Below are 13,810 nucleotides of genomic sequence, written 5' to 3' on the forward strand. Positions count from 1 at the left end.
TCAGGTAGCGGTCTCAGGAACCCAGCATCCAGAGCAGAAAACTAGCTCCCGTTAATTAAATGCCTTTTCTTCCACTAGAAAACAGTGTCACCATGCCGCGTAGCTCTCCATGGGCTGACACCACTGATGAAGATATTAGACTCACATTTCAACAGATCCAACACACAACCCTGCAATGCCATTCCCACCCCCAGCAAGAGTTGCCAAAACCCATTCTTGTGGTGGGAACGTTGATCCCTTTGAGGAAGCAACTGTCCAGTCTCACACAGAGCAGCCTGTCCTCAGGCTCTCAGAATGTCCCAGAGGGAGTTCTCAGTCACCGCAAAGGGGCCTCACACTCCATTTGGTAAATGAATGGTCAGGAATTCACTTGGAAATGTTTTTTTTACCTGATGGTCCTTCTACGTTTAACCCACAAAAGACTCAAGACATAGCATTGATAAAAATATTTATTTTGATCAATCTATCATACACAAGTCAGTAGAGGTTCCACTCTGCCACAGATGCATCCGAGAAGAGCCCCGTGCTGCCCATTGGTGACTGAGCGATGTAGCAGGTCTCGTCCCAGCAGAGCACACGTGTTCCACGCTGCCCTCGTCCAACGACTGTTTCCAAGTCCAGGTGACCAAACAGTCCTTTACCCCCAGAGCAGGCTAAAAACGTTTGTGAAGAGGAGAAATAAATTAAACTCCCAAATAAAAACTTTGTAGGCATAGCTTAAGAACTGAAGACTTCAGACATTCTTGTTTGTGCACACTCATCTATCAAAGTCAGAGACTCTAGAAGACGAGACTTGGCCTCGTTAAGCAAAGGAGATGAAGCACACAGAACCGTATTTCAAGACATACATTTTATTACTTTTGAGTGTGATTACCTATAGTAAACGAGAAGGGAAATACTCAGTTGATAGGTACAATGAGGTCAATGAAAAGACAAGATGTTCACATAGAAGACTGATGAACCCAGAAAATTCAGCCGTATCATGACTGAACGTGACAACGGGTGTGGTACAATCCCATTTACTGACTGGGTTCTGTGGGTCAGGCTCAGCGGATGCAAAAGCAGAAGAGACAAGTCTGCATTTCCAAATCCTGTCAATTCAAAGTGTGATGTCTACCCCAAACAAATCCAACTGCGCCAAAACATAACCGCAAGGATTCTGCAAAGCTTCTTTTTAAAAACTATTTTTCTGCCCAGGAAAAACCCGAGTTGCATCTATTTATAATTTTCAAAAGTGTGTTAAAATCTCCCACTAAACCCCAAGTGATTTGCGAATATTTATGAAAATAAACTTCTCTTTCTCAATGCAGTAACCATCCAAAATAAAGAAAATCTGTATCGGCCTTACACAGGTACCAGGAATAATTATCCTGCTGGTTCACCTATTTTTCCCAAATATGTTTTACTAAGCTATTACCCCTTAAGCATCAGAGTACTGGGTTCTGAATAAAGCATTCCTACCAATCAATAACTGCTAGCCTTGTACAATGTGCCACTCTGAGTGAAAAGGACACTAAGACGAACAGGGTCCTTGGAGAGGAAAACAAACCGGGAAACCACTAACTGTACTGCTGACATCAGTATTACATAAACAATACATCTACACAAAAACAATAGACTTCGTATTAATAAATGATAAAAACCACAACAGACACAATTCTGTTCCTCCTAGGGCACAAACCAGGCAACCCAGGAAGACCTCTCTAGGCAATGTTCCCAACACAGGCAGTTTATGACAACCCTTCGCAGGAAGTCAGTCAACTCTTCCGAAAGGAAACGTTAAGGTGCCCAGAGTGACAAAAAGGTTGAGCATCCACAGCAGAAAGGAGAGGCACAGCGAGAAGACAAGAAGATGAAGAAATGGAAAGCGGGGGAGGGGAATGCCTCACCAGGTCTGCATTTGTGAAGTCAAATTGCAGCCAAAAAGCAGCACCACCTAGGAGAGTCTATCCACACCTCTGGATCCGAGCTCACCATAAGGCCTCCAAAATACCGTTTCCTGACACGCAGGTCCTGCCTAACGCACCACACAAGTTCACAGTATCAACTCCTGTCCCAAAGACCCCCAAGAGGTTATGGTCATTTTAAGCTAATTTAGCACTGTTGAGCAGATATTATAGATGTTTCCAGGATAAAATAAAATGTTAAGTAAGCAACAAACATGTATAAGGCACTGAAAAGACAGACACGAAAGATTACTTTGGGAACACAGAAAGGCAGTGGTTTTGGCTAGAAGAGAACAGGCTGTTCTGGAAGCAGGTTTCTATCGGCTAGACACTGAGGGGAAAGAGCAATCCAGGCCGGGGAAGGACAAGCATCCAGGCAAAGGTATGAGACGAAGTCTGTGGCCCCAGCATGCAGAAGCATGGAGCCAGAGCACCGTCCTTACAGGAGAAAGAGACCAGAATGACTAAAGCCCCTAGGAATACCTCTATCCGGTCCTCATGGCAACCTTATAAAGGAGGCAGTACTATGCCCAACTTATCTAAGTAAGAGACTGGCTCTGAAATAGGTTAATGGTGTCTCGGGACAAGGTATTAGATGATGACTTCCAGTGCCTGGAAAACAGTAGCAGTCTGACCTACAGTGCCATCTCTGACCACGTGTGCTAAGGTCAGGTTTCCCTAAGCAAATACCCAGTCCAGGAACCCTCAGCTAGCAATGGGGCAGACCTAATACCTCAATCTTCATTTACAGCAAAGGACACTGATGCTCCAAAGACTACAGGCCAAGAAAAAATAGAGTGGGGATTGCTGGAAGCAGTTTTAGGGAGCCATTCCACAAGGGACTAAAGGAGAGAGAACAGTGAGGAGAGGAAGCAGGGAAGACCACTTGTTGAAGAATTTTATCAGAAAAAACAGAATACCACAGAGGGGGTAAGCTGAGGGCACATACAGTGGTGCCCTTTGGGAAGAAAGGAGAAGCAGGGAGACAGAGGAGGTACAGGAAATTGCTAGCAGATGGCGCTGTGCTAAGTAAGAGGTAAGAGGACCTGGGAGAGGCAGGTGACTGTAGAAAGTGTAGGCTCTGGACAAAGACAGATCCCACCACCTACCAACTATGTGGCCACTCTCAAGGACTAAATTAACCTCTCGTCTAATAGGAGAACTCCTAGGAGATGCCTAGGACAGGAGGTTGAGCAAGATAGCCATACGCCAGAGTGCAGTGGTCTTGGTCATCACAGTACCACGAGCGTCAGTCCTTCCTGGACTGGATCAGAAGCAGGCCCACCTGAGACTGTGTTCCTAAGAATACCTACACGTGCAGCTTTCACAGTACACACACATCTATGTGTTCATGTGTGTTTTTGTATAGAGTTTTCCACAGGTGCTTGTCTAACACTGGAAAGGTTATTTCTGAGCAAGCAATTTGATGGATAAATGTTCACATGCTTTGACTTATTAAGCGCATCAGAATTTATCATAAGGAAATAAAAAACTCCATATGCATAAAAATGTTAATTATATGTTAAATAAAATACTAGAAAATTGAAAAAACCTAAGTAATCCATAACTAGAAAATATGTGGAATGTCAATTCTCATTTTACAAGATGAAAACAAAATCCTATTATGCACCTTTCTTAGACTGACATAAAAGATTTATTCATCTCAATAATGATATGATGGGAATATAGAAAATTAAAAATGAATACACCCTTGAAAGTGGTAGGGTGCTAAATCAGTTCTGTTTCTTTTAAAAGATGCTTCACTATAGCTACAATAAGCTATATATAAGCACACATATTTATACATGTATATATATATATATATAGAGAGAGAGAGAGAGAGAGAGAGACATACAATATGCTATATGTAAACACAAATTAGGAGGGGGAGAGAAATGAGCTCCCTGATAACTCTGCTGGGCCAGCCTTGCAGTTCCCCAGCAGCCCCAGTGCCTCCTGGCTGCTGCAGCTCCATGTCAACGCCTCTGCTACTCTGTTTCCCGACGATTCTGACCGTGTACAAACATCTGCCCTGAAACATTCATTTCTGAGAGCAGTACCTCAAAACAGTTGGCTCAGGCATTCCGGGATCTGCACCTCTCTTAAAACCTAAGCAGGGGCGGGGAAGGGAGAGAAAAGAAAGAGAAAAAAATACAAGTTAAAAATCCAGCAGACAAAAAACACGTACAAACAAGACATTCTTTTTAGTCCACCCTGGGGCACCAATGATATCCAAATCTACTTGCACTACCTAGATTTAAAAAGAAAAAAGAAAAAGATTTATTTATTTGAAAGGCAGAGCTACAGTAGCAAAGGCAAAGAGAGAGGCAGACTTCCATGCACTGATTGACTCCCCAGACGGCCGCAAGGGCCGTAGTAGGGCTGATCCAAAGCCAGGAGCCAAAAGTTTCTTCCAGGTCTCCCACGTGGGTGCAGGGGCCCAAGGACTTGGGTCATCTTCTACGGCCTTCCCAGGCCACAGCAGGTAGCTGGATCAGAAGTGGAGCAGCAGGGATTCAAACTGGCGCCCATATGGGATGCTGGCACTGCAGGCGGCGGCCACAGCGCCGGCCCCACTATCTAATTTACCTGCACTACAGAACAGCCTGCAGCCTTCAGTGAGGAGTGAAATTCCATCCTCCAAGAGCCATCAGCACAGCAGCCCTTAGCGCGCTCTTCCATGAACAGTCATTACCCAGAAATACGCCACCACAACTTTGACTCACACTGAACCAAAGACTGTGTGTAAAATACAAAGACTGAACACCTAAAACACTGGCCAGAGCACGTGCGAAGTCCGGCAGCACCGCACAGCGGTTAAGAGCACGGCCAGAGCCCGTAGCGCCCTCCCGCAGCACAGCTGCATGAACTTGGCCATGGGACCTCGGTTTGCTCACCTGTAAAATGAGGCCCAGAAAAAGCAAAGGTGGAGGAGAAAGCAGAGGCCCCGCCACCAGGTGCCCGCATTCCCAGCGCAGGCCTCTCGGCACCCAGAGCCGCGCTTTCACACGCATGGGGTCACCTAGCCCTCCCAACAAACCTGAAGAGGGGCCCTAACTCATTTCACAGATGCAAACAGACCAGCAGGGAGTATACGACTTGCTAAAGACCACCCAACTAGCCAGGGATAGAACGGGAACTCGAACTCGGGCTGGATCCGCGCCACCCGACAAGACCGCCTCAGATGACTGCACGACGGGGTCCCCCTGCTTCTCTCTTCCCAAGGCCAAAAATGGAGTCGCAGCGTCGGCCCCCTCGCTTCCCAATAGTGCCCCGCCCCCAGGTTCTTCTACCACTAACCCAGGTAAATCACGAAAGGGATAAAACCCCAGCGAATGGCGAACTGGCCGCCCTTGAAGAGCTGCTGCAGCCTCTGCTTGGCTTCTTTGCTCAGCTTCACCATGGCGACGGCCGGGCGGCACACAGCAGACACCACAGGAGCGACCGCTTCGGGAATCCGGGAGGAGAAGGAGGTGCGCACGCGCCACACACGGCCTTTACGGCAGGAGTCGTGAGCGTCGCCAGTAGAGGTCGTAAATTCATCGCCCTGAACCAGCCTGACTCCGCGGCGCCGCTGCCCGTGGAAGGCGCATGCGCAGCTGGTTCGCCGGGTTAGGGCGGAGGCTCTCCTCATTCATCTTACCTGAGCGTCTGCTGGTTTATTGCGGCGCTGCTGTTGGAGTTCAAAACTGCAACACCTCTTCCCACAGCCGTACACGTTTTTTAAGGCCCAGCTCCAACTGTTCCTTGCTTGACATAAAAGGGACGTTAATTTAATTAAAATGGACTGGCTTTAGTCCTCGACTCTTGTTCTAAGTGGGATACCTCGGACAAGATATTTATAATGTTTATATATTGTATTATTATACAATATATATTCTAGATACATTTATTTATACATTTATACATTTATTTATTTATATACATTTACTTATATATATTTATTATACAATATATATTGTATTATTAAACTATATAATTTATATATTGTATTATATAATGTACATATTTAATATGTTCTTTTCGAGATTGTGCTGCCTGAAGATTACGAACCGACGCCCAGTAGGGCCCATATCCATGTTTTCTTTGGTCCCCATAGTATTTTAAAGTTACTTGCTAACATTTTAAAATTTGGGAATCTTCACGTGAAATTCTGGATTTCTCTCATGAGTCAAGGAAGTGGAAGCTGAGAGCTCTGCCCTCTGGCGCGCCTGTGTAGACCCAAGCAGTTGTTCTCAGCCGCGGATGCACTTTGAAACCACCCTGGGAGACTGAAAGCCATGCTTCTGATGGTTTTGGGAATGAGGCCTGGCCCTTGGCTTGCCTTTAAGGTTCTTGTGTAATTTTTTTTTTTTTTTTAAAGATCTGTTATGTATTTGAAAGGTAGAGCTACAGAGAGGGAGAGACAGAGAGGTCTTCCCTCTGCTGGTTCACCCCCAAACGGCTGCAATGGCCGGAGCTGGGCTGGTTGGAAGCCAAGAGTCAGGAGCTTCATCTGGGTCTCCCATGTGGGTGCAGGGGCCCAAGCACTTGGGCCATCTTCTGCTGCTTTTCCAGGCCCATGAGCAAGAAGTGGTTTTAAAAGTGGAGCAGCTGGGACTCCAACCGGTGCCCAAATGGGATTTCCAGGGTTGCAGGCTGCTGCTTAATCCGATTGCCACAACACTGACCCAGCTCCTGATAACATAGCAACTGCCTGGTTGAGCTTTTGACCCCAGATCTGAGTGCAAGGGCTTTGACCATTAAGACTTCCCTGGCTCATTCCTCAAATTACATGGCCACATATTCTGTGAAACCCTTAAGATGTCCAGTGGCCCCTAAAAGTTTGCCATTGCCTGATGTTAGTCTTGTGTTTGGCTCATCTTCAGGATAACAAAAACCAATGTCTATTATGCCTGACACAGTGTTAATGCTTTTAATAAAATAGTTCATTTTAATGGTTACAAAAATTTGTAAGATTGCATTGCATCTCAGCTTATTGTACTATTTATTGCAAGGATTAAAATGTGTATGTTTAAATTAATAGTATATATGTTGTATATATTATACATCATTTTACAGGAAACTGACTCAGACACATGGAGTAATTGATCCACAATCACACAGTTGAAATGTGCTTTTTTTTTTTAAAAAAAAAAAAGGATTTATTTATTTTTAAAGTCAGAGTTACAGAGAGTGGGGGGAAGACAGAGGTCTGTCACTCCTCAAATGACTGCAGCAGCCAGCGCTGAGCCAGGCTGAAGCCAGGAGCCAAGAGTTTCACCTCCCACATGGGTAGCAGAGGCCCAAACACTTGGGCCATCTTCAGCTGCTTTTCCTAGGCCATTAGCAGAGAGCTGGATCAGAAGTGGAGCAGCCAGACCCCCAACCTGTGCCTATTTGGGATGCCAATGTCACAGGTGGCTTAACCCACTGCAGGACAACACCAGCCCCAAATTCTGCTCTCATTTAATCTGTTTGACCCTTGCTGTTATCTAAACTCCTCCAGGACAGAAACAGTTTGTTGACAGAAACAGTTTGTTTCTTATCTCTTTATCCAAAGGGCCTGAAACATAAAGAATGAGATAAATGTGGCATTTATCCTGTAATTTGGGCTAAATAATACCAAGGTCATTTGCCTCCCTCAAACAGATTTCTTTTAAAGAAGCACTACCCTTAAGACTTTCGTGGTTGAGTGGAAAAGACAGGAGTACACAGAAAATTTCAAAGCAAAGTGAATACATATACTAAGTCCCACAATAAGGTTATGAACAAAATATGATAGAAAGGCCAATGGAAGACACCAACTTCACCTAGAGAGCAGAGAAATGTTGGAAGAAGCCAATGGCAGGCACACTGGAGAGAGGGATTAAGTCTGAAAATTAGGAAGAAGGTAGAGTCAGCAGGACTCATAGCCAAATTGAAGTGGAGGGCAAAGTTGGAAGCCAGCGAGGATAACTACCCAGTTTTGAGCTTGTGCACCTGTGCTCATGGTCTCTCCACAAAGTCTCAATTATCTAGATTCACCTCTAGAGTGACTCCCAGACACAGGGCTGGGAATAGGAACAGCACTGGCGTGGCCACTGGTATGTTAACACTCCTTCAGCCTATTTCTTGTAGAAAGAACAAAAGTTGAGGATCTCCATTTTTTTTTAAAAAAGATTTATTTATTTATTTGAAAGCCAGAGTTACACAGAGAGAGGAGAGGCAGAGAGAGAGAGAGGTCTTCCATCTGGTGGTTCACTCCCCAATTGGCCGCAATGGCTGGAGCTGCGCCAATCCGAAGCCAAGCGCCAGGAGCTTCTTCTAGTCTCCCACATAGGTGCAGGGCCCAAGGACTTGGGCCATCTTCTACTGCTCTCCCAGTCCACAGCAGAGAGCTGGATCAGAAGTGGAGCAGCTGGGTCTCGAACTGGTGCCCATATGGGATGTCAGCGCTTCAGGCCAGGGCATTAACCCACTGCGCCACGGCGCCGGCCCCTTTTTTATTTATTTATTTTTCGAGGATCTCCATTTTACATTTGATGCTCAGGCTCACACAGCCTCGAGTAGACTGTGACATCAGCAGGAAGTGAAGTGACCCACCTACCTCTGCCCCGCACCCCGCACCCCGCACCCCTGCTGTCTGCTCTGCACACTGGAGTCAGCATCAGCCTTCTAAACCTCAGTTCTGTCAGGTCACTCTTCTTTATTTATAGACCGTAATTGCTCTGATGTACTTATTAATTCTGGAAACTTTCGTGCTGACCTAGGATGCTCAGCTCTGTGTGTCATGGGTCCTGATAGGAAAAGGAGGCACAGTCCCCACGTCAACATTTTGCCTGCTAGTAAGAGATGAAGCCACATCTAGTAACAAGTTACTCATTAGGCTAATCTTTGGGAAAGCGATAACAAACTCAAGATTCATCAGGAGGACGCAGGGGACTGCAGACCTGTGCTGGAATCTGGCTGTCACTCAGTTGTGTGATTGTGGTCAACTTGTTAACCTCTCTTCCTTCCCCTGCAAAAGAAGAGCACAGTGGCACCCGCCCCCATCAGCTGAACACTGCTGCTGTCTGAAAGCCAGCCCAGCCAAGCTAAGTTTTACTCTCACAGGAGCTCCACTGTTGCTGCCTGGCGGTCCCCACTCTCTTTTCACTGATTTCAGTAACAAAGACCAACTTTTTCCGGAAGCTTTTTCTCTAAGACTGCCTGCATGGAGCCTCCCAGGAGCCAGCAGCACCTACTACAAACACAGCCATAAAGTGGGGAAAGGAAAGAAGTGGAACATTCGAGTCCTCGTGGACTGCGGTTTATATTTTGTCTCCATTAGATTTTTTTTTTAAGGTTTATTTGTTCGAAAGGCAGAATCAGAGAGAGAGAAAGAGACAGAGAGACAGAGAAGGAGATCTTCCATCTGCTGGTTCACTCCTCAAACAGCCACAACGGCTAGAGCTAGGCCAGTCCAAAGCCAGGAGCCAGAAGCATTTTCTGGGTCTCTCCAAGCACCTGGGCCTCCTTCCACTGCTTTACCAGGCACATTAGCAGGGAGCTAGGTTAGAAGTGGATCAGCCAGAGCTCAAACCAGCAGTCTTATGGGATGGTGGCACTGCAGGGGGGGCAGCTTGACCTGTTATCGCCACAGCTCTGGCCCCTGTCCATTAAATCTTTTATTATTATTATTTATTTATTTACTTGAAAGTCAGAAATCTTAATACAATGCTGCACAATCGAGGGAACCCAGTGAAATACTTGCTGCAATGAAAAAAAGAGCATAGTCTTAGAAGTCACATGACTCTAAGTCACATGACTGCAAGATCTGAGTCCAGTGCTGCCTTTCACTCAAAATGAGGACGGTAGGGGCCTGCACTGTGGCACAGGTTAACCCTCCGTCTGCCGTGCCGGCATCCCATATGGGTGCTGGTTCTACTCCCGCCTGCTCTTCTGATCCAGCTCTCTGCTATGGCCTGGGAAAGCAGTGGAAGATGACTCAAGTCCTTAGCCCCTGCACCTGCGTGGGAGACCTGGAAGACGCTCCTGGCTCCTGGCTTCGGGTCACTCAGCTTTGGCCATTGCAGCCATCTGGGGAGTGAACCAGCAGATGGAAGACTCTCTTTCTCTCTCTCTCTGCCTCTCCTCTCTGTGTATCTCTGACTTTAAAATAAATAAATAAATCTTAAAAAATAAAGAATAAAAAATGAGGACCTTGTTGGGGACATGTGTTTAAGGCACTGCTGGAGGCACCTAGGTTTGAGCCCCAGCTGTTCTGCTGATTTCAGCTTTTTACCAGTGTGCACACTGAGAGGCAGCAGGTGACAACTCGAGAAGTTGGGTCCCTGCCACTCACATGGGAGATCCGTCCTGAGTTACCATCGCCTGGCTTCTTCCTCGCCCAGCCTTACCTGTTGTGGACATTTGGGGAGTGAACCAGTAAATGGGAAATCTCTGTCTCTGCCTTTTAAATAAATATTTCTTAAGAAAAACAAGGATCTCGAGAGCCCATAGATAACATAGCAGAAAAGCTAATTAATCACCATGGTTACCAGAAACAGTGCCTCGTTTCCAAAATGCAGCCAAGTAGATGAGCCAAGTGAAAGCAAGGGAAAAATGTATCATGTACCTTGTTTCTCAGAAATGCTATATATAAAAACATATCAATAGTCAAACACTGTGGGCTTTCTTCAGTTGTGGCTCCTACCCTGTCCTCTTCTCCTCTGCTAGGATGTTTTTGAGTAGATGAGCAATGTCTTATTGCCATGGCACAGCTTGGAGTTCTTCAGCACATCAGGCAAACATATACATGAAATACAATTGCCACAAAGGAGAGATTTGTCAAAAAGCAGCAGAGACCAAGCACAAGGCTCTGCCAAGAAAAGGGAGTTTCAGCGAACTTTTGCTTGCAACTTTTGCTTCTGAGAATTTGATGATCTTACTTAGGGACAGAGTGCACACACCCCTGATGGGACAAGAACAAGCTAGATAAAGGTGCAATACAAGGTTAAAGGTAGACAGCCCGTTGTTAAAGGAATGTAGAAGAGAGAGAAGTCACAACGGGCTGGAGAGCTTAGCAAAATATGCACAGAAGCGAGCCTGAGCTGGTGTTGAATGGCTGGGGGAGAGGAAGAGAAGAAGAAAGAAGTGCCAGGAAGTACACCAGTACGAGGAGAGAGAGAGAGAGAGAGAGAGAGAGAGAGAGGCAGAGGAACGCTTCCACTGAAACAGAAAGCTGACTGTAGGAAGTAATGCGACCAAGTTGCAAAAACAACCCAGACATCAAGTTAAGAAATTTGGATTTTAGCCAGAGAATAGCTGGAAAGCTCCTGAGTATTTCAGAGGGAGGGAAAAAATGACGAAGTAAACACATTTTTAGGGTCTCATTTTTTTTTTCAGTTTATTTTGCTCAAAAGAGGATAAATTCACACAGCTAAATTTAAAAGGTACAAAAGGGCAAATGGTGAGTGATCCCCCTCCCACTTCAGTCCCCACCGCTGCCAGTCTTCTCCCCAGAGGCCACTCCGTGTTTGTAGTTTCTTACATGTTCTTCCAGTGCTGTGTACACATACAGAAGCAAAGCTCACAGACATCTCCCTCTCTACTCTTTAGGAAATGTGATGCATAAAAATTTATTTACCTGGCTTTTTCATTTAAAAATATAACTTTGATGTTATTCTGTATGAAGACACAAGAAAGTCCACATTCACTTGTTTTTAGCAGTATAGTAAAATTCTCTCTAGTTAAAATTCTCTCTACCTCTTCTGCACCCTGCTGCCCAGTTCTCCCTGGAGGCAATCACAAGTGTCCAGTGTCACACATCCTTCCAGAGATGTTCTAGGCACATGGAAATAAGTAAATAAATACACACTCATCTGTCCCCTCTCTTTCAAAATAAATAAATGGGAGCTGGCATTGTGGTACAGCAGGGAAAGCCACTGCCTGGGATGCCAGCATCCCATATGGGTGCTGATTTGAGTCCCAGCTGCTCTGCTTCCAATCCAGCTCCCTGCTAATGCACCTGGGAAAGCAGTAGAAGATGGCCCAAGTGTTTGGGCCCCTGAATCCATATGGGAGACCTGGAGGAGATTCCTGGCTCCTGGCTTCAGCCTGGCCCAGCCCTGGCCCTTGCAGCCATTTGAAGAGTGGAATGGCAGATGGAAGATTCTCTCTCTCTCCCTCTTAAAAAATAAAAATAAATATTTAAACTATATAAATAAATAGGATACATGCTATATACCCACTATCTCACCACCTCTTAAAAAACATTTTTAGAAATCCTAATAAAGTCTTTATTTGAATTAGCAGTATTGCATCAGTTGTCATTTCCTGGTTTTAAGAACAATGGCCTTTATGATATAATGCTCTCTTTGGAGGAAGCTGAGTGAAGGACACACAGGAACTGTCTGTACTATTTTTGGAACTTCTTGTGAGTCTTGAAATATGTCCAAATTAAAGCTTTATAAATATTTCTATGTGTACCATCTATAAAAGCTTCCATTTAATAAATAATTTATTGAGTTGTCCCCTATGGATGAAAACTATTTCAGATTTCCTTAGCACTGAAAACTGATAACAGAACCCATCAGTGTATTGCAGCATTCAACCCCATAGTTAAGAGTTTCCCTGGGCAGCCGGCGCTGTGATGCAGTAGGTTAATCCTCCGCCTGTGGTGCCGGCATCCCATATGGGCACCAATTCTAATCCCTGCTGCTCCTCTTCCGACCCAGGTCTCTGCTATGCCCTGAGAAATCAGTGGAGGATGGCCCAAGTGCTTGGGCACCTGCATCCATGTGGGAGATCCAGAAGAAGCTCCTGACTCCTGGCTTCTGATCGGCTCAGCTCCAGCAATTGCAGGCATTTGGGGAATGAACCAGCAGATGGAAGACTTTTCTCTCTCTCTCTCCATCTCACTGTCTGTAATTCTACCTCTCAAATAAATAAATACATAAAATCTTAAAAAAAAAAAAAAAAGAGCTACCCGTGGACCCAGCCATGCAACTGCAGTAAAGATTCTGAGAGCGGCAGCCAGAGCCAGGTGCACCCTGTTCTCCTTTCAGTGCTGCTGCTCACTAGTAGTTTGACCTTGAACACTTAACTTGGGTGTCCCTCCTCCACAACACCGGGATCGCCTTCCCTGATTACAGTAACTTTGAGGGTCCAATGAGTTCTGATTCCAGTTGAATCCACCACACAAATAGAACGTTTGGCAACTGTAACCCTCAGCCGGAGCCTGCCTCATAGTCTTCCATGCACAATCAGGAGGAACAGGTGCCACCGCACGCAGCTTCCATCTCAGTGCAGCAAGTGTCTAAGGCAGCTGTACCTTAGTCCCTATTCATTTCATAGTCACTGAAAATCTAACGACTTTGTGGCTCTTCCATTTCCTAGCTGCTATGACTGCCAGAAGGTCTGCCACACCACGATAATGATAAATAAAAATAATTGCATTTGTGAGTGATTCTGCAAGACTTCAATGGACAATAACCCCACACAACAAGCTGACCCCTGTGTAGCAGTACATTCTGTAGGCAAATCATCCTGTTGCACACTTCAAGAAGTAATTTTTGTTAAAACATACAAATATCCCAAGGGCCCCACTCCAAGATGCCATTCAAAATATTGGCTTCCACCCATCCCTAGTGGGTGGAAAGTGAGATTCAGGTTCTATCTTTCTTTAAAAAAAAAAAAAAACTTCATAATTACATTATCCAAGAACAAGACGATTATGTCGCCAACATTTGCCCTTAAATTTTTCTAAGCTTAACAGTTTCTCTATATTCTCTGGCACAGAACTTGACAGATTCGATGGCTTCATTCTAAAGAATTGTTTGCTTTCTCCTGCAGGGTCACAGCTGCACACAGTTCACCTTAGGGTGAGTGGCCATTCACTCTCCCAGCAGGAAGACCAGCTG

The 13,810-nt window shown here is 45.5% G+C and overlaps 1 protein-coding gene across 1 annotated transcript; it reads right to left on the reverse strand.

Annotated features, from left to right (window-relative positions):
- Window positions 1-431: 431 nt before the first annotated feature.
- TOMM7 (translocase of outer mitochondrial membrane 7) lies at window positions 432-5,427 on the reverse strand. Its single transcript, XM_062179072.1, has 3 exons — window positions 5,247-5,427; window positions 4,007-4,055; window positions 432-653 (listed from the first exon to the last, which is right to left on the reverse strand). Exons 1-3 carry the CDS (start codon window positions 5,347-5,349, stop codon window positions 638-640), a joined length of 168 nt encoding a protein of 55 aa, XP_062035056.1. The 5' UTR covers window positions 5,350-5,427; the 3' UTR covers window positions 432-637.
- Between the last annotated feature and the right edge of the window lie 8,383 nt (window positions 5,428-13,810).

Source organism: Lepus europaeus, chromosome 20 (assembly GCF_033115175.1).
Source record: "Lepus europaeus isolate LE1 chromosome 20, mLepTim1.pri, whole genome shotgun sequence".
Classification (NCBI taxonomy): Eukaryota; Metazoa; Chordata; class Mammalia; order Lagomorpha; family Leporidae; genus Lepus; species Lepus europaeus.

What these genes read in the sequence shown, in the direction of transcription:
- TOMM7 (XM_062179072.1), bottom strand. Translation starts at nt 5,349, where the DNA reads ATGGTGAAGCTGAGCAAAGAAGCCAAGCAGAGGCTGCAGCAGCTCTTC. An exon ending in CCCTTTCGTGATTTACCTGG is followed by an intron (nt 4,056 to 5,246) that starts GTTAGTGGTAGA and finishes GCCCCTGCTTAG; the next exon opens with GTTTTAAGAGAGGTGCAGAT.